This window comes from Anabrus simplex, chromosome 2 (genome assembly GCF_040414725.1).
Source record: "Anabrus simplex isolate iqAnaSimp1 chromosome 2, ASM4041472v1, whole genome shotgun sequence".
Lineage (NCBI taxonomy): Eukaryota > Metazoa > Arthropoda > Insecta > Orthoptera > Tettigoniidae > Anabrus > Anabrus simplex.
The window spans coordinates 1,072,034,859-1,072,060,321 of record NC_090266.1 but is presented as its reverse complement, the minus strand read 5'-3'; the positions used below and the strand labels follow the sequence as shown (position 1 = coordinate 1,072,060,321).

Below are 25,463 nucleotides of genomic sequence, written 5' to 3'. Positions count from 1 at the left end.
CGTAATCGGATCTTGAGGGGCGGGAGAAAGTCGATTCAGCATTCCATGTCGTACAATATTACAACGTGATATTACAACATTTCGTGATCATTCATGCACAGGATTACTAATAACTTTTTCCTTACTATCACTGCTGAAATCAGAGCCTAAAACATCAAGTATACTTTGAATTTTCCTATTACTGAGCATATCTCGCTAGCAAGCAATTTTCTTCTCAGCTATCTTGTCAACAACAGAATACAGATTTCTCGATCAATATTTTAATCAATTCTCTTTGCCAAAGAAGCATACCAAGAGCACTCTGGTGACATTTTGAGACACCAAGAACAGATTTCTAGTGGAAATGTTTCCCAAAAAAGCCAATAAATGTCACAAACGTCTCCAATATGTGACCTTGCACCCCGGCGTATCAGGCTGCTTGTGGAGTCCTGGCCCAGTTGCTCGAGTGAGTATGAGTCCGCTTACGGGTGCATAGGTGTTAATAGGATAAGTTTACAACTTGAGAAAGAACTAGGAGAATATCAAGGAGGTTTCAGACCCTGGAGGAGCTGTACTGATCAGATCATGAGTCTTAAGTTGATAATGGACTATAACAGGAGAAGAAACAGAGATATGCTGAAAACATTTGTAGATTTCAAGAAAGCTAATGATTGTATCCATAGAGAATCTCTGTTTAAAATTTTAAGACGCCTTGGACTACACCCCAAATTAATAAACATGATAAAATTGACTCTCACTAACACCAAATCAAAAGTGAAGTTTAGGGGTGAAACATCAGAGATATTTGAAATCAAAACTGGACTACAGCAGGGAGATGGGCTCTCACCACTATTATTTAATTGTGCTCTAGAAATGGTAATGAGGGAATGGTTTAGGAAATGCCCCCCCAAAGTAGAGATTGGCCGAAAAACCAAAATAAATAGCCTGGGTTTCGCTGACGATTTAGCATTACTAGCAGTGGACATAAAAGAAGCAAAACCCCAGATATCAGAACTTCAAAACATTGCAGATAAAATTGGCCTCAAAATATCCTTAACTATGTTTCAGTCCAGGTCTCTTCTAATTATACTATTCTTGATCGTTTTTAACCACCATAGTCTGGGTCTCCCTCTTGCCCTTCCCCATCTTTCTGTCTGGGTTTCCATCATTCGCTTCAGTATCATTCCCTCTTCCATCCTCTTAACATGTCCAAACCATCTAAGTTTATCCCTCTCCATTCTGTCGAAAATTTTTTCCACTCTGATTTCCTTCATGATGTCCTCAATTTTTACTGTATCCTTTCTTGTCTTTTCTATTATACTACTTAAAAATGTAATTTCATTGACCTGGATTTTATACTCCTGCCCTTTCGTCAGTGTCCAGGTCTCTGTGGCATATGTCGGTATTGGACAGTAGTACATATTATACATCGCCTCTGTTCACTTCATAGTTACTTCATTCCTCCACACCAGGTTTCTCACACACTGATAGAATGCAGTTCCCTGTTGAATCCTTTTACTGATCTCCATGTCCAGCCCTGCATCCTGTATTAGTTTGCTTTCCAAGTACTTGAAGCTCTCCACAATTTCAATGTTTTGTCCATTTATTTTTATAATTCCTTCCCCTTACCTTTCTCCTCTAGTCAAGACCTTTGTTGTACTCTTTTCCGTAATGATTTTCACTCCATAATTTTCAGTAATCTCACTCAACATGTTAAGTTGTCCTTGTACTTCCTCTCTCTGTTTACTCCCCACATCACCGGGCGAGTTAGCCGTGCAGTTAGGGCCGCTCAGCTGTGAGCTTGCGTCCGGGAAATAGTGGGTTCGAGCTCCACTGTTGGCAGCCCTGAAGATGGTTTTCCATGGTTTCCCATTTTAACACCAGGCAAATGCTGGTGCTGTACCTTAATTAAGGCTACGGCCGCTTCCTTCCAACTCCAAGCCCTTTCCTATCCCATCGTCGCCATAAGACCTATCTGTGTCAGTGCAATGTTAAGCCAGTTGTAAAAAAAAAACCTTCCCACGTCACAATATCATCTGCAAACATCATTACTCTCTGTCCCCATATTTTACCTTTGTCTCCTTCACAATTTCGTCCATAACCATTATGAATAACATTGGTGACAGCACACTCCCTTGTTGTAGTCCAGTTTCATTCCAAAACCACTCAGTTCTCCCCACATGTTTCTGGACACTCCTGCAACAATCTTTGTATATTGCTTACACATATACCGAGTTTGATAGCTGCAGTCGCTTAAGTGCGGCCAGTATCCAGTAATCGGGAGATAGTTGGTTCTAGCCCCACTCTCGGCAGCCCTGAAGATGGTTTTTCGTGGTTTCCCATTTTCACACCAGGCAAATGCCGGGGCTGTACCTTAAATAAGGTCACGGCCGCTTCCTTCCACTTCCTAGGCTTCTCCTATCCCATTGTCGCCATAAGACCTATCTGTGTCAGTGTGACGTAAAGCAAATAGCAAAAGCTTGCATATATTCTATCATTTGTTTTCCAAACCCTTTCTGTTGCATTACTTTCCATATGTTTGCTCTGGGTAATTAACCAATAATTGATAATAATGAACTCTCTTATTCATTTCTGTATGACTTTATTTGTTTATGTATTTCAGGGAGTGATAAAGGTGCAGCCAAAAATGCAGTTGTTAAAGAAGAACTTGAATCAAATCCAGGCGTCAGTGAAGTAGCATCACAAAGGTATTTCATCATGTCCATTGAGTTACTTTATTGTTAATTAAGTTCTTAGTTTTATTTATTTTTCCCAGTATCTAGTATTCGGGAGATAGCAGGTTCGAACCCCACTGTCGGCAGCCCTGAAGATGGTTTTCCGTGGTTTCCCATTCTCACACCAGACAAATGCTGGGGCTGTACCTTAATTATGGCCACGGCCTCTTCCTTCCCAGTCCTAGCCCTTTCCTCTCCCATCGTCGCCGTAAGACCTATCTGTGTCGGTGTGACGTAAAACCAATAGAAAAATATATATATATATATTTATGTTTCCTGATGCATCCTATGTTAATTGTAGTAGAATTTATTAAATTATTCGAGGGCTGCCATACTTGTTCATTTTTGCAAACTTGTCCTAATTTTGAATGTAAGAATTACCATGCACAAACAGTTGGAAAATGACAGGTCTGCTCATAATTTTTTAACTGAGCAACTAAATATTTTGAAGGGACTGGTAAAGTTAATGTTATTGTCCTTTAAACTGAAACATAAATGATTAATCAGGCATCAACATAAAATATATATTTTGTTTGAAACATAAAAATGATTGTCGGTTTCTTAGTTTGTTCCAAATAACAATTCTGGTTCTTATGTTTCCAGCTGTGTACCATTGTTGGTTAGGCACCTGTCTTCTGTGAGGCCCTATTTGAACAACATAAACTTGGAAATAACTAGGTTCGAAACCATACAGAATTATCAGTCAGTGAATAGCGTGAGAAAATAAAAGTGACTGCTAATGTGTGCACTGTTCAATCTATTCTTGGCAGGTCCCAGAACGGAAACCTCTGTCAGCATTGCCAAAGAGAGATAGGAACCCTTCCTCATGTTTTGGGATCTTGACCTCACGGAATGCCAGCATGACAAGATTTGGTCCTTAATAGTAAATTCCTTCAGAAAGAATATAGGGTCACAAAGAAGTATTTGACTTGCCAATAATGGTAGCAGTAGGAGAATTGACATCAAAGCCTACAAGGAATCAAACAGTTTGGAAGGTATAATAGACCCCACAGTTTGTTTTGTAATCTCCTCAGGCCAGCCAGAAGACATTGGTAGGGAAAAGAAGCTGGTTTATGAACTGACCATGTATGTATGTATGTAATGTAATGTATGTATGTATGTATGTATGTATGTATGTATGTATGTATGTATGTATGTATGTTAGGTATTCAGCCTGAAGGCTGGTTTGATCCTCTACAGCTCCACAATCAGCTGTCATAGATAGCCTAGGTGTCACTGAAGAGACATACTAGGGAAATGAGGAGTGAGATAGTTTCCTGTTGCTTTCCTCACTGAGCCAGAAGCTGCTATTACATATCAGTCTGCCAAGCCCACTGAAATACATGCATCAACTGACCCTACGAGCAATATTTTTACACCATTCATAATGGAGTGGCTGAATAAGGAACGACATTACTAGAATCACTCATACCTCGGTCACTTTAATATTGTGAAAGCCAAGGGTGAGACTGAGACAGGTCAGTGAAAGTAACAAATTTATTCTAGCCCATACCAGAAGACACAGTGCACTGCAAACACTACATCCTGCCAGCAAAGGCATACCTTATTATAAAGATAATGTGGGTTGAACATTAAAGTGATAGGATTAATGGTAGGAGCTTGAGAGACTACTCCTTGATTCATAGTAAATTTTTGGAAATGGTTTAGTTTAGAATTTCTAGATTTGTTAGCTGTATCATTGTTAGGTTTATGACATTCAGTTTCACTGCTTTAACAACATTATAAAAATGTAATACAATCAACAAAATTATCATTCTATGCCAAAATTACACATTTTATTGTCTGGTTATGCTTTTTCATAGTGGTAACCTTCAACAGAGGGAAGTTTTTGTAGGCAAAAAAATTGTCAAAGAATTGAATTCTGGTGCAGTCAGTAAGAGTGCTTAACCCAATCGCATCATTTGACAACCCTAGCTCGCAAAAGTTATTTGTGGCATATGAATCCAATGACGAGCTCAGCTCGCGGCGATGCACTGCTGTATATCAATACATGTAGTTCAGTTACTAACTCACAGGTGCCACTTGCATGCATTCTGAGCTGAAGTTTAGACATGTGGTGTCGGTTATTTCCTGCGCTCCAGGTTATTACACACTCCTGGAACAAGAGATAAAAGAATCTTTGTTCATATTGTATTTCGCTCACGTCAGTTGCAATCATTGCGTCAAGCAGATGTGTTGGTGTTGATGAAGATGGAATACAAAAGCTAATAGATAGTGTTTTAGAGAGTGATTATGAAGACAGTGATGTTTGTGACGACGAAGTACACCCTGAAGGTCTTAGTTCGAGTTCGAGTGATGCGTATAGTAATGCTGATGACTCGGAAAGTGATACAGGTGACGCCGGTGGGCAAGTCTATGGCGAGACCACGTGACCGCCTGAGAGGCCGTAGTTTTGTGTAGGCTGGGGGTATGTCGTTGAAGATCTACGCGCTTTTAACTCCTAAAGGGGTAAAACCCCTCAATGTGTTTTTGTGGTGCCGACTTCACTGTGGTCCACATCCTCACAATGTGTGCCGTAGTGCAGGATTTTAATGGGTTTTCTCAGTGAACTGCTACGGTATTTAAACAGAATGCGAGTGAGTTAAGCACAAGAGGTTAATATTGATGGCTGTGAGGATAAAATTTTGACACTTAGGTGTATCTTATGGGAACTGGGAAGTGTTCCTCTTGGATCTAACATCATTTCCGTAAAAGTTTCTAGTAATTTCATTCCAGTAACTTATCAAAGCCTGGTCTTTGTTTCCCCACAGTTTCATTACTGTAGCTCAAAATATTTGTAAGTTAAAGAAATATTATTAACATTTTCACTGCCAAGTTTTGATGACCAGGCGAACCATCTGGGCCAGGTTTTTTAAGAAAAAAGCACTTTACAGATAATTTTTACTGATACTATTAATGGAATGCATATCGTCCCCTTAGTCCCGCAGCCCAATATGGGTTCGGGGATGAAGTGAGATTATATTTAGAGCATGTTTTTACAGCAGGGTGCCATTCTTGATGCCATCCTCAGTTGACAAGATGATGGTGAATGAAACTGGGTAAGGAAGTGGAAGGAATCAGCTGTGGTTTATTGTTAGGAACTGTCCTGGCATTTACTTGGGAGTGCAAAAGGGAAACTAGAAACGAAAAAAAACTTTCTCGCCTGCCAAATGCAGAGCTTGGCTCCATAGTCGTAACATGTTAACACGCAAGGCCACTCCGCTCAGTGGAAATCTATATATATAAAATAACATGTCCTGACCGACCGACCGACCGACCGACCGACGAGCCAAAACTACAGGACTTACGGAAATGAAATTTTGGAAATACATTTATATTAGGGTGTAGGTGCTCACTAAGGAAGGATTTTTGGATATTCCTTCGCTAAGGGGACGAAAAGGGGGATGAATATTTTAAATGAGGATATCTGTGTCTCAAAAACTTAAAAGTTTACAGGCGTAAAAATTGGTATTTTTAATCTCCTTTAAAAATAAAGAAACACATATATTTTGTTTTTTGGAAAATCCTATTAAGGGGGTGAAGAAAGGGGAAAGAGGGTTGAATAGCTTTTATGAGAATATATCTCAAAAACTGAACATGTTACAGGCATGAACATTGGTATTTGGAATCTCCTTTGAAAATAAAGACACAAGTGTTTTTGTGTTTTTGGAAAATCCAATATATAGGGGGTGAACAGGAGTGACAAGTGGGGTGGATTTTTAAAAAGACTATATCTGCAAATTATCTCACACATGTAACATATTACAGTCTTGAAAACTGGTATTTGAAGTCTCCTGTAAAAGTAAAGAAATATATTTTTTTTGTTCCCGGAAAAACCACTTGGGATGGGGTGAAGGAATTGAGAAATGAGTTGAATTCTTTGTATGAGAATACTTATATCTAAAAAAAACTGAAGATGTTACAAACTTGAAAATTGGTATTTGGAATCTCCTTTGAAGATAATGAAACACGCAGTTCTGGGGAGAAGTCAACTTGGTGGGAGTGGGCGGATGAAAACGGACTTGAATTCTTTTTATGAGGATACATATATCTCAAAAACTTAAGATGTTACAGTCATGATAATTGGTAATTGGAAGCACCTTTATAAATAAACACATATTTTTTGTTTTTGGAAAATTCACTTAAGGGGGGAGTGTGAAAGGGAGTGAATATTATTGAATTCTTTTTATGAAGAAACTTATATATCCAAAACTGAATGTTACAGTCTTAAAACTTGGTATTTGCAATCTCCTTGAAAAATAAATAAACAAACATGTATTTTTGGGGGAAATTTACTTGGAAGGGGGAGGGGTAAAAAGGTGGTTCTTTTTATGAGGTTACATATACCTCAGAACTGAAGATGTTACAGTCATGATAATTGGTATTTGGAAGCTTCTTGATAAATAAAGAACCATGTACTTTTTCGAAAAATTCACTTGAGGGGGGGGGGGGGGGGAGAGAAAGGATGTGAAAAAATTGAATTCCTTTTATGGACAAACTTATAGCTCAAAAACTGAAAGTTACAGTTGCAAAAATTTGTATTTGGAATATCCTTTAAAAATAAAGAAATAAACATTTTTGGAGGGGAGAGGAATCAACTTAGCGGGCGGGAGTGGGGTGAAAATGGAGTGGAATTCTTTTTTATGAGGATACTTATAATCAAAAGCTGAAGATGTTACAGGCATGAAGATTTGTATTAGGAATCCTTTTTCAAAGCAAAGAAACATGTATTCTTTTGTTTTCGGAAAACCGACTTGGGGTGGGGGTTGAAAACAAGTAAAGCAGGAGTTGAATTATGTTTATGAAGATACTTATTTCTTAAAACTGAAGCTGTTACAGATGTGAAAGTTGATAATTTGAAATTCCTTTAAACATCAAGAAACACACATTTTTTTGTTTTCTGAAAGTCCACTTAAGGGGAGAGAGGGGTGGAAAGAAGTGATAAAGAAGTTGAATTCTTTTTACGACGGTACATAGATTTCAAGAACTGAAGGTGTTACAGACGTACAGAAATGTAAACTGGTATTTGGAATCTCCTTTAGAAATAATGGAACACGTACATATGTAAGTTTTCAAAAATCCATGTAAGGGGCTGAAAAGAATTGAAAAAGCGGGTGAATTTTTAAAATGAGTACCGGTATATCTAGATTGTATATCAAAAACTTAACATGTTACAGAAAAGAAACTTGGTATTTGGAAAGTCCTTTAAAAGTACAGGAGCATGTACATTTTTGTTTTTGGAAAAGGCACTTAACATGTTGAAAAGAAGTGAAAAATGAGTTGAATGCTTTTTTATGAGGATACTTATATCTCAAAAACTGAAGATGTTACAGACGTGAAAATTGGTCTTTTGAATCTCCTTTAAAAATAAAGTAACACATAGTTTTTGTTTTTGGAAAATCTACTTAGATGGGGGTGTGGGTGGGGAAGGACTGATAAAGGGGTTGAATTCCTTTTATGGGGATACTTATATCTCAAAAACTGAAGATGTTACAGATGTGGAAATAGGTATTTGGAATCTCCTTTAAAAGTAAAGAAACACGTATTTACTTTTATTTTTGACTTGATAGAAGACTGTTACTCACATGTACAGTTCTTTGTTGCATGGTCATCTTACCCCGAAAAGGGAACACCACAAACGTGGTTTACAAAGTGTTTCTGGGATTAATGAAACTCAGTTCTTCGGTGAGTTTTTATACTTTAGGGATTTTCAGATAATGTCTTAGTACAATTCCGAGATATGATTACTTTTATCAAATTATGAAATCCATGCGAGTGAAGCCGCAGGTAACTGCTAGTATAATATAAAATCGTTGATCCAAGAACTGGTATTAAAATAAGTCATTAACATTTGGGGAAAAAAGATTTTATCTGAGGAGGGGGTAACAATTTTGCATGAGATTCATAATTTCTATTTTGTCTCGCACTTTCTTGAAGATCAATATCACCCCTTGTATATTCTCCATCTTCATCATCAAAGTATAGCTCCCCAGAATTGTATTTATGAGGAAACATTCAATTTTTTCGTCAACAAGAGTTGAATGTATACTTCAAGACACCATGATGGCTACATGTTATCGGGAAAGATATTCCACTCAAACAAAGCTGAAATAACATCAGATCATTTTCGAAACAAACGAAATGGAGTGGTATATCTGCTGTACAGAATTTTCTTGAGCATTTTCTGGAATTTCAAAGCATGGCACTATATCCCATTCATAAATGAGATCGGTGAAGTACAGACTGCACCAAAACGTATATATACAGGTTTGTATAGACAAGAAAAGGTTCCACCTTATCAATACAATTTTTATTATTGTAAGAATTAACTTACAGGACCGGTTTTGACTTTTAAATAGTCATCATCAGCTGTACATGAATACCTTTACATTTGTGTCAAGCATTAGTTACTATGTCCTTTCTTAAAGGGAGAAGCCATAAGGAAGCATTATGTCTAAGTGTCCAGATTGGGCATGTTGAATGTGAGGTGGTTATATATTATGATTCAGGTACTTAGGTATAGAGCTATCTCTTTAGGACTAGAATTTGTTTGTAAAACCTAACTTAAGCTTAAATCTAAATTACGAATACATTAAAGACATTAAAATACACAGTACATGTTAAAGTCCTTTAAAATAATGAATATAAAACATTTCATAGAAATGAATGCATGTGTCTTGCGTGTATCTGTGTTCTCGCTCAAGTCCAATGTTATAAATAATTCAGTGCTTGCGTTCATAGGCAATGCTGTAGCTCTCTTGGGAAGTCTTATTGTATATTTAAATGTCTCCACTTGTGTGTGTGTGGTGAAAAGCTTTTATTGTTGACAAAATCCAGTATATAGACGGAGGTAAGTATGTGCAGCTGTGAGTGGAATATTATCTTTAAATATTGGAGGAAGTTGTGGGTTAGGTTGTACATAAGTATTTCTTGATGCAGAGTGGTGGCTCCTTCCTCATCTATAACTATATGCTGATGTATGTTATCTGTGGAAGACGAAAATAAAGTATGAGTAGGGTTATAAGCTGAAGGAATGCCTATATGTGTGTTAAGTGAATGTGTACTTACTATTGCTGTCGTGGTTGGGTTGCGTTGGATTTGAGTGCTTGGTGTGTACTGTATTGCGTTCTTGTTAGGTTTGTGTCTGTTGCTGCGAGGGGAATGGATAGAGGGGTAGGGAGAGTAGCTGTTGCGGGGGCAGGGGCGGTGCTGGGCGTGTCGTTCGTCAGTAGTATGGCGCGTGTTATGTTCTCTTTGTTGATTATTTTGAGATAGTCATTTTTTAAAGTGGGGATGGCTTTATTGAAAATGGTATTGTTTTTTTCTGTAATTTCATTTATATTGTAGTAGGGATTGGCGTATTGGTCTAACAATATGTAAAACTCTTCTGTTATATTGAGCAAGGGGCCTTTAGGAATTATATTTAATATTTTCATGTCATTTGCGATGTTCGTGAAGCTGTGTTTATAATCTTCGATGTGCTGGCCTATTGCGGAAAAATGATTATGTTTTACGGTATTTAAGTGTTCATTATATCAGATTTTGAAGTTTCTACCGGTACGTCCAACATAGCTTATTTCACAATTGTTACATCTGATACGGTATACTCCTGATTGATTGTACTTGTTGTTACTGTTGATTATCTTGGTATTGTGTAAGATGTTAGTGCTATTGTGCGTGGTCTTGAATGCTATTTTTAAGTTATGTTTTTTGAAGATGTTAGTTATGGGATAAATGTGTGCGTTGTTAAAAGTAAATAATACGTAATCCTTTTTAGGTTTGTCTGTTTTTGTCAATCTGGTTTTAGGTTGAGATTTGATTTTATGAATAATTGTATTGACCATTTCTTTCTTGTATCCATTATTTTTAGCTATTTCATGGATTAGTTGGTATTTCCTCTTTTAAGTCATCTTCTGTTAACGGTATATTAAAAGCTCTATAGATCATGCTGTAATAAGCTGCTTTTTTATGAGTATTGGGATGGATGGAATCTGTTTTGATCGTGTTTGATGTATGTGTGGGTTTTCGGTATATTTTGTATGATAAGTGGTTTTTGTGTCTAGTTATTGATATATCCAGATAGTTCAAGGTGTGATTGTTTTCAGTTTCTTTGGTAAATTTTATGCAGGGGTCTATTGTGTTAAGTCTATCCAATATGTTATTTTCGTCAGTGACTCTATTATCAATGATGACGAAAATATCGTCAACAAATCTATCCAATATGATATTTTCGTCAGTGAATCTATTATCAATGATGACAAAAATATTGTCAACAAATCTGCACCAAAAGAATATATTGTTTATTTTGCTGATAGATGTGTATTCTAAGTAGTTTATGTAAATTTCGGCCAGTATGCCAGAAGCAGGAGACCCCATTGGTAGGCCCTGTTGTTGGTAGATTGTGTCGTAAAATCTAAAATAGTTGTTATTAATGGCAAATTCAAGTAGCTTCATAAATTCTTCAATTTCTTAGATTAGATTCAATTATTTCTATAGTTTACTTGGTGGGAATATTTTGATACATGTTAGTTATATCGAATGATGTGATGGTATGATACTGCTCTATTTTCAGTTCTTTGGTTTTGTTGCAAAAATCTATTGAATTTCCATATAATTTTGTTTGCTAGGAATGAGTAATGTTTCTTAAGGAATTTTTGGTTGAATTGTGAGAGTTTGTATGTTGGGCTTGCTTTGTAGTTAATGATAGGTCTCATTGGTATATTTTCTTTATGTATTTTAAGATAGGCTTTTGCAGTCAGTAGTTGGGGGTTCATTACTATAAGAATTGTAGATTCTGTTTCAGTAAGTAAAAAATGTAAGGTTTTCAGATTTCTTTGTATGTTGTTAGTTGGGTCTTTACGTATGATTAGAAAGGTGTTGTCTTGAAAGCATTCTTTAGTTTTTGTTATGTATTCATCCTTATCGATGATAACAGTGGTGTTGCCTTTGTCGGCTTTCGTTATGAGTAGGTTATTCTGTTTTATTTTAAGTTTATTTATGTGTACTTTATTTGCAGTGTTATTGTTAGGATTATTGTTTCGAATTTCGTTGATGTATTGTGGTAGCCTTTTTATGATTTTGTGTCTGACTTCTTCGCGTAAATCATGTGGAATCTTTTGTATGGCGTTTTCGGTTTCTGTAACGGTGGTTATAATGTTTTGGAAAGCTGACATGTTGCCCCAGTTATGTTTGGGTCCCTTGCTCAGTATATCAGTTTCTGTTTCGTTGAATGTGGTTTTTGTGAGATTTTTTACTGGTGGGTGAAATCTGTGGTCAGTGACTTTATAGGGGTCAACAATAAAAGCTTTTCACCACACACACAAGTGGAGACATTTAAATATACAATAAGACTTCCCAAGAAAGCTACAGCATTGCCTATGAACGCAAGCACTGAATTATTTATAACATTGGACTCAAACGAGAACGTAGATACACGCAAGATGCATACATTCATTTCTATGAAATGTTTTATATTCATTATTTTAAAGGATTTTAACATGTACTGTGTATTTTAATGTCTTTAATGTATTCTTAATTTAGATTTAAGCTTAAGTTAGGTTTTACAAACAAGTTCTAGTCCTAAAGAGATAGCTCTATACCTATACATTCAACATGCCCAATTTGGACACTTAGACATAATGCTTCCTTATGGCTTCTCCCTTTAAGAAAGGACATAGTAACTAATGCTTGACACAAATGTAAAGGTATTCATGTACAGCTGATGATGACTATTTAAAAGTCAAAACCGGTCCTGTAAGTTATTTCTTACAATAATAAAAATTGTATTGATAAGGTGGAACCTTTTCTTGTCTATACATACGTGAACTATCAATACGGAAATGAAACAAGTAAATCAAGATATTATATACAGGTTTGACGGATGGGGCCCGGCGTTCAGTAACGTATATATACAGGTTTGGCGTTGAATAGGTTAAACATGCTAAGATTCCTTTTTTTTTTTTTTTTTTTTTAAATTTTCAGTAAATTTCTGAGTAAATATTTAAAATATAGGCCGAAGGTTTTTACAAACTTTTACCATATTTACTTCACCTTGATAAGTAAAATCACTTTTCTGACAAATAGATGCAAGTAGAGAAAATAATTATCTCATGCCTCAAAATTCCTAATAGTTTAAAAAAAAAAGAAATTATATAATTGAAACTAAGCATGTTGTTTTACTTATCAGCACTTAGTAGTACCTCTAAAATAGGTGGTTCAAATTTCAGCTTTCTTTATGCTAGAGTTAATAAAAAAAAAAGTACACCTACAGTATATTTATGGCAATATATTATCAAGAAACATTTATTTCAAGACCAAACCTGGCATTACAACTTAGCAACTTGCCGTCCTTTTAAGTAGATTTTGAGTAATTAAATAAGAATGTAACACTGTAAGACCCTTTTATTCAGAAAACTTAGGTCAATTTATTGCATTGAAAAACAGTAAATGTATTTCTTTTATCTCTTCACACTTCAGGTTTCCTAAAATGCTGTATATTGACTGTCCCTACATATACAACCAAAACTGTAAATTAATTACCTTACAGGAGAATGCTGTGAAGCTACTTTTGAGTATGTGATTTTATATGTAAGTTATATATTTTGATACTTTATGTTGCTTGATTTTGCTAATTAATGTGTTTTACATTTCTTTCCACATACGGATAAAATACAAATAGAAGTCGTTTGCACTGTGAAACACAATTTCTTTTATTTTCAGTTTACATAGGGTCAATTGATATAACAATTGAAGAGATGTTAAACAAATTATTATTATTATTATTATTATTATTATTATTATTATTATTATTATTATTATTATTATTATTATTATTAAAACTGGTTTACTTAAAACCACCCTCTGCTTTGTTAACTGTTGATTAAGCCATAATTATTTTCATTATTCATGCAATAAACCCAACAATATGACTTAATTATATATTTAAAGTACACTTTTTGCTGACCTGAATAATATGTGAGTTGGTATAGACAGATTTAAGTCATATTGCCAAACTCTTATCATTAGAGGTATCTCCATTTCAACTGATCAAAATAAGGCACCCTTAAATGATTCATTCATTCTGTCATGTCCTTAAATATTTATCATTTATAGGTTTATTCATTCACATTTATTTTTCTTCATAAACTTTAATCTGTATGTCTTTAATCTGTAATTCTTCATATGCTTAGCTGAAATTGATATACGTATAATTTTAGGGCTTTTGTCTCATGTTTCTTGTGAATGCAGTGAACTACCTTCAGTGGGAAGTCCTGGCTGCAGCCTTCCATCTGTACTGACAACACATCTCCACAAAGAAAGGGGTATGGGTACTGTTGAGCCTGCCAGTTCAAAGGTACTGCACAATAGTAAAGTGTTACATAGTTTGCATATGTTTAACATACTTCATTCCAGTATATATTTAAATATCATATTTACGCATGTAATTTATCCTAACTACAACAATTAAGGGCATATTGTTGACAATAAGTTGGATACATGATGTGAGTCAACAACACTGTTGGCAGCCTGGAAGATGTCTTTCCATTTTCACACCTGGCAAATGCTGGCCGCTATCTTTTCGGTTCTAACTTTTTCCTATGGTTAGCTAAATCCTTCATGTGTCAATGCAACATTAACCACAATCAAAAAAATAATTTTGACAGTGGATAACATTTTTAAAAATCCTACTAATTAAATAATATTGAATTCTAACTGGGTTTATACCGAGCAAGTTGGTGGTGCGGTAAGGGCCCTGTTGATTTAAAGCTTGCATTCAGTAGATAGTGATTTCGAACCCCACTGTCAACAGTGCTGCAAATGGTTTTCCATTGTTTTCACATTAGGCTGTATGTTACCTAAGACCATGGGCGCTTCCTCCTCATTCCTAGCCCTTTCCTATCCCATCACCACCAAAATCGTGACAGTATTAGTGCGATGTTAAACCCTAGCAAAAAAAAAAAAAGTTACTGCTACATATGTATATCATTTAAATAATTATGAACAACATTCCTACCAAGCTCGATAGCTGCAGTCGCTTAAGTGTGCCCAGTATCCAGTATGATATATGATATGATGTAGATTCCCATACGGAACCTGAAATATTTGTTCCGAATGAGTATTTGGGAGATAGTGGGTTTGACCCCACTCTCTGCAGTCCTGAAGATGGTTTTCCATTGTTTCCCATTTTCACACCAGGCAAATGCTAGGGCTGTACCTTAATGAAAGCCACAGCCACTTTCTTCCTACTCCTAGCCCTTTCCTGTCCCATCGTCGCCATAAGACCTATTGTGTCGGTGTGACGTAAAGCAACTTGTAGAAACAGCATCCAGGATTACCTTGCATTCCCATATCTCTTTTTCAGTCTGGCAATTTGACCTTGGCTGCCTTTGAACACAGTCCTACTAACGTGAATATGAAGATTTTTAAAGGTGGCGGGGGGGGGGGGGGGGCAAATAAGTTTAAAAATTTGAGGCCTATAATGATTTTCTCTATTAAAAGTAGAATCATAGAACATGTTCTAGACAAGAAGCTTCATAATTACAGTACATGAGTTTTTCATCCTGTCAGAGAGGATTTGTTCTATCTCCCAGTACCCACATCAATGGCTATCTTAAAGAAGCTAAGTCTATGAAAATGAACTACTGCATTGTTTTTCTAGATGCCACTAAAGCCTTTGAAACTGTCAACCATGATAATATACGCCGACCTATAGCTTCTTGCAAAAGGCCTGAAAATTTAAGGACTTCAGTCGTAAATCTGTTAGTTAAGAACTGAATTCAAATTGAAGTAGGCCTCAATAAGTCAAAAACCATCCAGCTATTAAGAGGAGTTAGTCCCTAGTCCTATATCCCCTTATCTGTTTATTCTGGCTATTGATAATATATTAAAAGAGCGTTCTGAGCACGATGTTTCTGATATTCACAGTTTTTCAATAGTTAACGGATTATAAAAAATGTCTTGTTTAGTTTTTGCTGATAGCAAAAGACGAATCCAGTATCAGCAGCCTTTTCTTCCAAGCAGAAAACTTTCTAGCATCAATTGCCCTAAGAATCATTCCAGTTAAAAACAAATGAATTTGTATCAGAAGAGGAATACTTTCTCCTGCTGAAATCCTCACTATAGACGGGTCCATTATACGTTCATTGACATCTAATGAAGAACGATTAAGTACCTCAGAGATAATTTCAGCGATGAGATTATATTTGATGAGGCAACTGTAATTGCAGACTTAACATCAAACATTACAAAGTTATGCACCTCTCCTTTGCTGAAACCGGATCAAAAGATATCCGTCATCAATCAGTATATATGGCCCAGTCTGATATACCCTTTTCAATGCGCTCCACTAAATCAAATCAAAAATAGCTTTCTAGAAGATGTTGATATCTGTTAAAAGGTGTAGTCAGAGAAATTATTGGTCTCCCTCATGACTGTCCAGACGGAATGATCTATGCTCCAAACCATTTATGAGGCTTAGGTCTTATGCGAGCCAAGTGGGAAGCTCCTATACAAAACTCCAATAACTGCAGCTTCGTGTTATGGTCAGACTTACAGTCAGAAAGGAAGTCACCGGGCAAGTTGGTTGTGCGGTTAGGGTCGCGCGCTGCTGTGAGCTTGTATCCGGGAGATAATGGGCTCGAACCCCACTGTCGGCAGCCCTGAAGATGGTTTTCCGTGGTTTCCTATTTTCGCACCAGGCAGATGTTGGGGCTGTACCTTAATTAAGGCCACAGCCGCTTCCTTCCCACTCCTAGGCCCTTCCTATCCCATCATCACCTTAGACCTATCTGTCGGTGCGACATAAAACAAATTGTAAAAATAATTTTTAAAAAGGAAAGGAAGTCAGTATCGGAGAAGTTAGACATTGATAATACTAATAATCCTTTTTTTTTTTTTTTTGCTAGTTGCTTTACGTCGCACCGACACAGATAGGTCTTCGCGATAAGTAACCTGAAAGGACTGTCAAACTCCGAATGGGTAAATGCTTCTATGCAGTTATCTTCATATTGGTCCGTATTGATACAATTACATATTTATGTATTGATTAGGTGGAATCCTTACGACTATCTATTGTAATTTGGCGAATTCTCTCAAAATGTCTTGCAACATCTTGGCGGTTCGAGCAGTTCCTGGTAGATGTCTTGACACAATCTGCTGCCGCCATGCAGACTGTGACGAGAATGAAACCCTTGGTCGTATGTTAGTATACTGCCACCCCAAGCTCGATAGCTACAGGTGCTTAAGTGCGGCCAGTATCCGGTATTTGGGAAATAGTGAGTTCGAACCCCACTGTTGGCAGCCCTGAAGATGGTTTTCTGTGGTTTCCCGTTTTCACACCAGGCAAATGCTGCGGATGTACCATGGTCGCTTCCTTCCCAATCCTAGCCTTTTCCTGTCCTATCGTTGCCATAAACCTATCTGTGTCGGTGCAATATAAAGCAACTTCTTAAAAAAAAAAAAAAAAATACTGCCACAGAGGAGAATTGCTAAGGAACACCTATCATTGCAGAGTGAGAGTAACCTTAGCTTCTGCACTGAGACATTTTAAGTCAACAGTTTATGAAAAAGTACACGGCGTCCAACACAAGAGCAGATATTGTTGCTATCCACTAGCAGACTTGAACAACTATTCTCCCTAATCCACCCATCCGATTTGAAAGAGACTTATTCCATGGCAAGGCAGTTGACCAGGAAAAGTAGAGCATTCATGAAGAAGCATGCATCCTGTATCTGAGTGAGAGACATAGGATTCTTCCAGAAAACTGGTCTGTGATGGGTCTGGTATTTGGAAGGAGAGGCAGTCTACCCAAGCGTACGTGAGAAATCCTGAAAAAGCTCAGAATCCAGCACACGATTCTGGAAAAAAAATTATAGTGGATATTTTAAAAGATATAGTGACTGTTTTAAATCATCCCTTATACTTGTTTTAAGTCATCCGTTATACTTCTCGTAAATGATAAATAGTCGAGTGTTTTCCTTCTTTACAATATTTTTCATATTTTCGGTTATCATTGTCTAAATTGTAAAAATTCAGGATCCTTGTGGTCATTCTCAGTGTGTGAACTGATGTGTTTCGAAAATACAACCACTCTACACATAATATATTTGAATGATCACAATATGCTAACAAATGAAATGCACTTGTATGTTCATTCTTCATTGCTATCATCGTTGGTTAAATACATGTAATCGACCATCAATTTTTTCTGTGAGAATATTTCCCTCACTTCAGACCAAGAAACGATTGACACATGAACTTTCTTCCTTTTATCTTTCTTTCTGGACACACTAATATCAAATTAACTTTGATTTTACATTTTTTTAAATAATTTTTTTTTTTTTTTTTTAGTTCCCATGGGGCGAAGCTGCACCATCTCACTCTATTGCTTGTGATCCCTTTCACTTCTCTTCAACTCTTACCCTGTTGTTGACCTTCTTCCTTGACGGACGGAACATCTCCACAAATGTGCAGACCTTCCCCTTCATCGAGCACCCTGGGTATTCCGATCAAGTACTTGTTTTTCAATGGTACTTACTGCTTTCCTGAGTGTGTCCTAACCCCTTCCATTTTCTTCTTTTTATTTAATTTTTGATATTTTCTTCCGATCCTTATGTCCATAGTTCTTTATTTGTAATTACCTTCTGTATCCTTCTGAGACACCTATATTTAAAAACCTGTAGTCTGTTTGTGATTTTCCATGGTTCTGATCCATATAACAAAATTGGCTTGACATTGCTTCTGTAAACTTTTCAGCTTAGTTTTTGTGATTATTATTTTTCTCTTCCAGATGGGATACAGCTGAACATTGGCCCTATTTGCTTTCTGGATATTGTCCCTGGAAAGGCAAAGTATCATAAGCGACATTCTTCTAAATTGAGGTTACGATATTAATGCGTCAATCGGACTCCACTGCACGTGGTGGCAAAGTATCTTAATCCTCAAATGAATCTAGAGGGTAAAAACAACGTTAAATATAAAGAAATTATCATAAGCACCATTACATCTTAAGCGCCTGAGTTAGAATCTTGTAATTTGCATACAGATTATTGCAAGTGACAAGTTTTAATTCTGGAGGGAACGTGAGATGTGTTAGTTTCATTGTTCATGACTCTTACTGGTCATTGCTGTAGTACAGGTTTTATAACTGCCTCAAATCAATTTGGCACCTGCAACATAAGGCATAGCCTGCTGGCGGACCTATCGCATGTTGATGATAGCTAGTATACTAGTGGAATGCGGAAGAGGGGTGGGAAGGGAAGAGAAGGGGCTGCTTCTTGTGACAGACTTGACTGAGCAAGTACGACCAGTAGCTAAACAAATTGGTGAATTATGTCGCTGAAAATTCTAAACTGAAGTTTGCGACAACAAGAGGACAGACACGAGAGATTGTTCAGGGTTCTTAGTTTTGTGAATAAGGAAGCTGAGGGCAGAAAGAATAAAATACAAGAACAGTATAGAAGGGAATTGTTGAAAGTACAACAAAAAATAGCAGATGCAACAGAAGTATTGTGGAGGATGGTCAAGAGAATTTTAACCGAGCAAGTTGGCCATGCGGTTTTAGGTGTGCAACTGTGAGCTTGCATTCGAGAGGTGGTGGGTTTGAATCCCACCATCGGCAACCCTGAAGATGGTTTTCCATGGTTTCCCATTTTCACAACCAAGCAGATGCTGGGGTTGTACATTAATTAAGGCTACAGTCGCTATCTTCCCAATCCCTTTTCCCATCCCTTCGTGGCAAAAATCCTTCAATGTGTTAGTGTGACGTTAAGCAAGTAGCAAAAAAAAAAAAAAAAAGTAGAACAGAAACGGCACGAGACTGAAGAAACTTCATTTACCAAGAAAAAAACGCGGAAGGGGAAAAAACGTGTAACAGATTTTTAAGATTTCGATGCACAATCCATGAATTTTACATTCTTTAGAAAACAACTCCATCATTTTCTAAATTAGGACCTGTGTCAGGAGAGAGGATTGGTTTCCAAGGAGGTTGTATCAGTTTGAGAAGTATTGTAAACGAGTTAGGCTTCAACTGGAAGAAGATTAGAAATAATAGAAAGGTTTTAATCGAACAAGTTGGCCGTGCGGTTATGGGCGTGCAGGTGTGAGCTTACGTATGAGAGGTGGTGGGTTTGAATCCCACCATCGGCAACCCTGAAGATGGTTTTCCGTGGTTTCCCATTTTCACACCTAGCAAATGCTGAGGTTTTACATTAACTAAGGCCACAGTCGTTACCTTCCCAATCCCCTTTCCCATCCCTCCGTGGCCGAAAACCTTCAATGGCATCAACTCGAAAGGCCTGCACTTGGCCTCTCTGGAGGCCATGGCATGACTAGTTGTCTTGAGAATAAATTTGTGAGTGAGTTGCTACGGAGTACTTCTGACAACTGATGGGTGATATCCAACAAGCAGATTAGCAGGCGATACAAGACAGGGTGCTGAGTAAATATTGTACTGTAATCAGTGTAATTTCCACTTTGATTCTCTTACTATAAGTCAATTCTCTTATTATAAGTCAATTTTCCTATTGATTTTTATCTACATTTCTTAACACAATCATTTAAGAAAATCCTTTATTACTCTCATGTGTTACATTCCTTTAAACCAGTCCCTCCAAAATATTATAAGCACTACAAAAGCTATCGTAAGAGGACCCCTTTGTTAAACAATGCACTCGACAACGACCAGCTAACAATTGTAGCAGCATTCATAACTTTAAAATAAGTTCCTCATCTCTGAGATTGAATAAATACGTAACCTAATATGACAGTAAGGTGAAAAATTCATTTCTGGAGTAGAATAAAAACCGAAACTGCCTAAACTCTACAGTACATATTCGACTCACTAATCATTTTTATAATCTCCTGTAAAGTTCACATTTTGTAACTTAGGATACTTTGCCTTTCCAGGGACGACATGTTGTTTTACATCCTCTTCTGCCCCTCCATTCTTTGCAGTGGTTCCTAAGTAGGATAAAAGTTTGCACATCGTTTAGGGCTTCATTTTCCAGCTACCGGGCAAGTTGGCCGTGCGGTTAGGGGCGTACAGTTGTGAGCTTGCATCTGGGAGATAGTGGGTTCGAACCCCACTGTCAGCAGCCCTGAAGATGGTTTTCCGTGGTTTCCCATTTTCACACCGGGCAAATGCTGGGGCTGTACCTTAATTAAGGCCACGGCCGCTTCCTTCCCATTTCTAGGCCTTTCCTATCCCTTCTTCGCCATAAGACCTATTTGTGTCGGTGCGACGTAAAGCAAATAGCATTTTCCAGCGGGATAGGGTCTTGTATTCTGGCATTTTAACCTCATTGTTTTAGATTTTGGTCTATTGAGCATTAGAGCAAAATTTTCTGCTTCTACCTCCAGATCTTCTAATTTAATTTTGGCATCTTTACGATTCTGTCAATAAGCACACATCATCAGCAAATTCGCAGGTCACCTACAGGCGTCAAATCAAAAGACCTGCACCTGGCGTGCCGAACATGTCCTCGGACACTCCAGGCACTAAAAGCCATATGCCATTTCATTTCATCAGCAAAGTCCAGATCTTGTAATCTGTCTGTGAAGCCCACGGTATCCCTCTTCTTCTCCTGCACTGGTTTTCTTCTTTGTAGGGAAAATGCTCCACCCATGGTTAGATAATTTTCTGCACAAAAGTCGAAACATCTGACCATTTTCATTTGTTTGTCCTAAGCCTGTAATGTGTTCCAATCCTTCATTTAATGATCCAGCTTTAGGTCTCCCATCAGAATTCAGATATCTTTTTTTTATTTTGTAAGAGTATCCAGCCTTAGGCCTCCCATCAAAATGCAGATATCTGTTTTATTTTGTAAGAGTATTTGGTACAATCTGAAATAAAATTCCATCTTTTCTGCAGTCTCCAAAACTTCTATTGGGGCATAACATTGTACAATTGTTTGTACAATTGTGGTACTCCTAATCTTTGTTTTGAATCTTGCACTTATGATCCTCTCAGAAACAGGGCTCCATTCCAGTAAGCTTTTCTTTGCCAATTTACTCATTAAGATTTCTATTTCATGTGGAAACCTTACAACAGATTACTTCCATGGAAAGGAGAATGTTTCATTATGAAAAGAAAGGTTTCTGGTACTTTTAAGGTAACAGGGGTAAACAATGTAAGGAAAATGAATTTGTGATAATACCTCCTAAACCTCTTGGAAAGGGAGGAATTATGTGAGAAAATAGAGTGAATCTAATTGAAATTGTTGTTGGATAAATTGTTAAGAATATTCTTTAGTATTCCTTAAAATATAACAATCTGAATTAAATGTTAGATCATCTGGTTGAATATGAGATTTTACTTGCAGGTTCAGAGTTACCCACCTTCAAGTATTCCAGCTCATCCTGTAGGCTTAGACGAGGATGCTATCACCACACCCCTTGATCCTCTACCTGAGACGGGGGAAATGGAAACATGTAGAAGAGACAGCGAAGTTCAGAAAAGAAAAAAGAAGAGATTGAGAAAAAAAATGGCAAAAGTGGATAAGGTAAAAAATTAAATTTACCCTTTTTTAATTATTAAAGTCTTTCTAGATTTTATTTTCGTTGGACCATGACCACTAGGCACACTGTTAGTTCTGCACTGTGAACATAATAGATGCAACGCATTTCAGGTGGATATCTTGTGCAGGCACAGAAGATAGCTGAGTTTCAAATTGAATGGATTGGGAGCTCAACTGGAAAAGTTATGTAACAATTCATTCTGATGTCTTGTGTGAGTGTTAGGAATTTATCAGCACTCTGCTATTCAGCCCCAATGCCCTTAAACTTAAGATCCATGTTATCTAAGTAGAGCTTCAACAAGTAATTGGGCAACTTTCTTAAATGGTGTTTGAAAATAAGTTTCCTTAAGATACTTAGTATGTATTTTAATTTTTGACATCTGTTTATATGTCCTTGGTTTTACGCCCAACTGAATGTGTATCCTAGAAGCATGTTGCTTTCTATGCTGTTTTGCTGCTGCTGTCCTTACATTGGCCTAAAACATTAAACTCTTTTTTGTGATTATATATGACTAGCTGATGTACCCGTGCTTCGCTACGGAATTCTACATTGTATACAGAATTCTAGGCTAGGTAGTGTACACATTGTGAGCAAGATTGTATTAAATTGCATAGCTCTTAATGTTACCCTAGAAACGCGACGGGGAAGTCACCAAATGTCTTTTCTCATATGAAGACTGTGTTAGGGAATTTTCATTGTAATGATAGGCCCGCTTGCCTACCATCAGTCACCACCAGGTTGGGGAGTATTCATTTTAATGGCAGACTCTCACTCTCCACCAGCCATTTTACATCCTCAGAAAGACTGTCTTAGTGGTTTTTCCAACTGAAATGAACATAGGTCATTGCAATGACATCAGTAGGAATGGCGTGATTAAAAGCAATACTTTCATATGAAATACTCCATCAAATGAAAGACCATACACTTTCTCACTTTTAACAAACAGTACTATGCTGGAATTCCAGAGCTGGAATGACCAAGTCGCAGACAGTTCTGATCCGTGAACACTCTTTGTCATTTTTTTGCGGTGCGGGGGGAGGGGGGGAAGGCGAAAGTGGAGAGTACCAGTGCAAAAACTATGCCTTTTTACTAATCTGTTTCTGAGGACTACCCAATGAGTCGGAAAATCTCAATTTACTACAATGGCAACGGGAAAACCTATCTGATTTGGAGGCAATTTTTTTCCTCCAAACCAGAGGAGAAGCCCCCTCTTCACTGCTAATTTGGAATTAAATGAATGTAGAATTTAATAAAAGTGAAGAGGAAGAAGCTTTTCTTAAGAAACGGCTCTTTTCGGGTTTGACTTTTGAGTTATTTAGTGAATTGTGGTGCTATAATTTGAAATAGGCTTAAATAGTAATTCTTGACCAGGTCATACTACTACTACTACTACTACTACTACTACTACTACTACTACTACTACTACTACTACTACTGAATGAGCCTCTGCCGTAAGTGTGCATACAGCTCATTCAAAACAGCGCATCAGAGTAGGGATCGAATAACTGGAATACTATGATGAACCAGTGTGTTACGTACCTGCAGTATCAGAAAATGTATGAAACAGAGGAAAATGAAAATGAAAACCTACAACCTGTTTTCCAGTCATTGACCGGATAAGGGATGTAATAAATGAAGCATATATATAGGCTTTTAGTACGATGGGGTCGCCACTCCCAGTGATATATTAATGACTGATAGATGCTATGAAATGAGAATGGAGAGTGTTGCTGGAATGAAAGATGACAGGGAAAACTGGAGTACCCGGAGAAAAACATGTCCCGCCTCCGCTTTGTCCAGCACAAATCTCACACGGAGTGACCGGGATTTGAACGACAGTTACCAGCGGTGAGAGGCCGACGCGCTACCGTCTGACCCATGGAGGCTACATGAATCAGAGGAATGTCATGCTAAAGAAGAAAATTTTCCAACTCCCCAGCTATTTCCCGCCATGTTCAGTCGGGCTGTTATACTCGGTACGCAGTAGTAATCCCATCTATCAGAGTTGAGCGGGACCATAAGAAACGAAGAACATCACAACAAACAATGATCAATGTAAAGTTATTGTTGATCAGTAACAATCAATGGTCAATGTAAAGTTATTGTTGATCAGTGTTATGCGCTTTTGATATTGTAGGCCTTCTGAAATACCACTCTTATCGTAGTCGGTACAGTAAAACTGAATGAAACATAAATGATCAGAAATTGTATTGTCTGTAACTTTTGTTATGTAGTACATTTCGATAGCACCAATAACATAGGTACCGGGAATTTAAAAAATAAAATTTTAGGTGCCTTCCCCTAAATTACCATTTCTTCTCGAGCGAATAAAATTATTTACAGCCTAGACTGTAGTTTCTTATTCCCCGACTCTATATAACGGTTTTCATTAAATTCTGTTAACCCATTTTCTCGTGGCTAGGCGTTGATATGGACTTAGCAACAAAACTACAAATTCATTAATATCTGTGTTATCAGAGGCGGTACGGTAAAAATGTATAAGACATAATTGATTGGATATTTAATTCTATATAACTTTAGTTATATAGTATTTATCAATAGGACCACTAATAATATAAATATTCGAGAATTAAATTTAAGGCCTTCCCCTAAACTACCATTTCACTTGGTGTGAATAAAATTATTTATAGCCTAGATTGTAGCAGCTCATCCCCCAACTTTACATACTGATTTTCATTAAATTATCTTCAGCTGTTTTCTCGTGATGCGTGTACATACAGACAGACATTACGGAAAAGTAAAAAGTATATTTTCTTGTTACTATGGACATAACCGATACAGAAATACCATTCTTTTCAAATTCTGAGCAATGTACAGACAAAACTCTTATTTTATATTTATAGATGGATTCTTCTAGTTTTGATTTGTCTAGGTTCTTTAGTTAAAATGGATGGTATAATAGGTAGTCCTGATAGTCGTAATACCAGTTACTGTACAATAGGAGTGAGCACATATGAGATACTGTAGTTTGAGTCATGGCTCTCTTTCTATTATGATAACTGGGATTATTCAATCCACTGGTGTTACCTGAGTTGTTAAAAAATTATTGGAACTTGAAGTAAACCTAAATTCCTGGTAGATTTTCACCAAAGCCCACTGACCAAACTCAGGCCTATAGGGTACACTTTTATTTGAGTTGCCAGAGATTCCTCAGAAATAAACTGGTGTTTAATAGGACACCATCTATATGAATTTAAGGAACTATGAATGAA

At 37.1% G+C, this 25,463-nt stretch overlaps 1 protein-coding gene across 1 annotated transcript in view; it reads left to right on the top strand.

The window, feature by feature from the left end:
• LOC136863778 (tRNA endonuclease ANKZF1) overlaps nt 1–25,463 on the top strand; it is a 170,270-nt gene that overhangs the window by 114,761 nt on the left and 30,046 nt on the right. Inside the window, exons 9-11 of the mRNA XM_067140130.2 lie at nt 2,603–2,687; nt 13,962–14,067; nt 22,035–22,214. Coding sequence (XP_066996231.2) covers nt 2,603–2,687; nt 13,962–14,067; nt 22,035–22,214 — 371 coding nt within the window. The remainder of the gene's footprint in view (nt 1–2,602; nt 2,688–13,961; nt 14,068–22,034; nt 22,215–25,463) is intronic.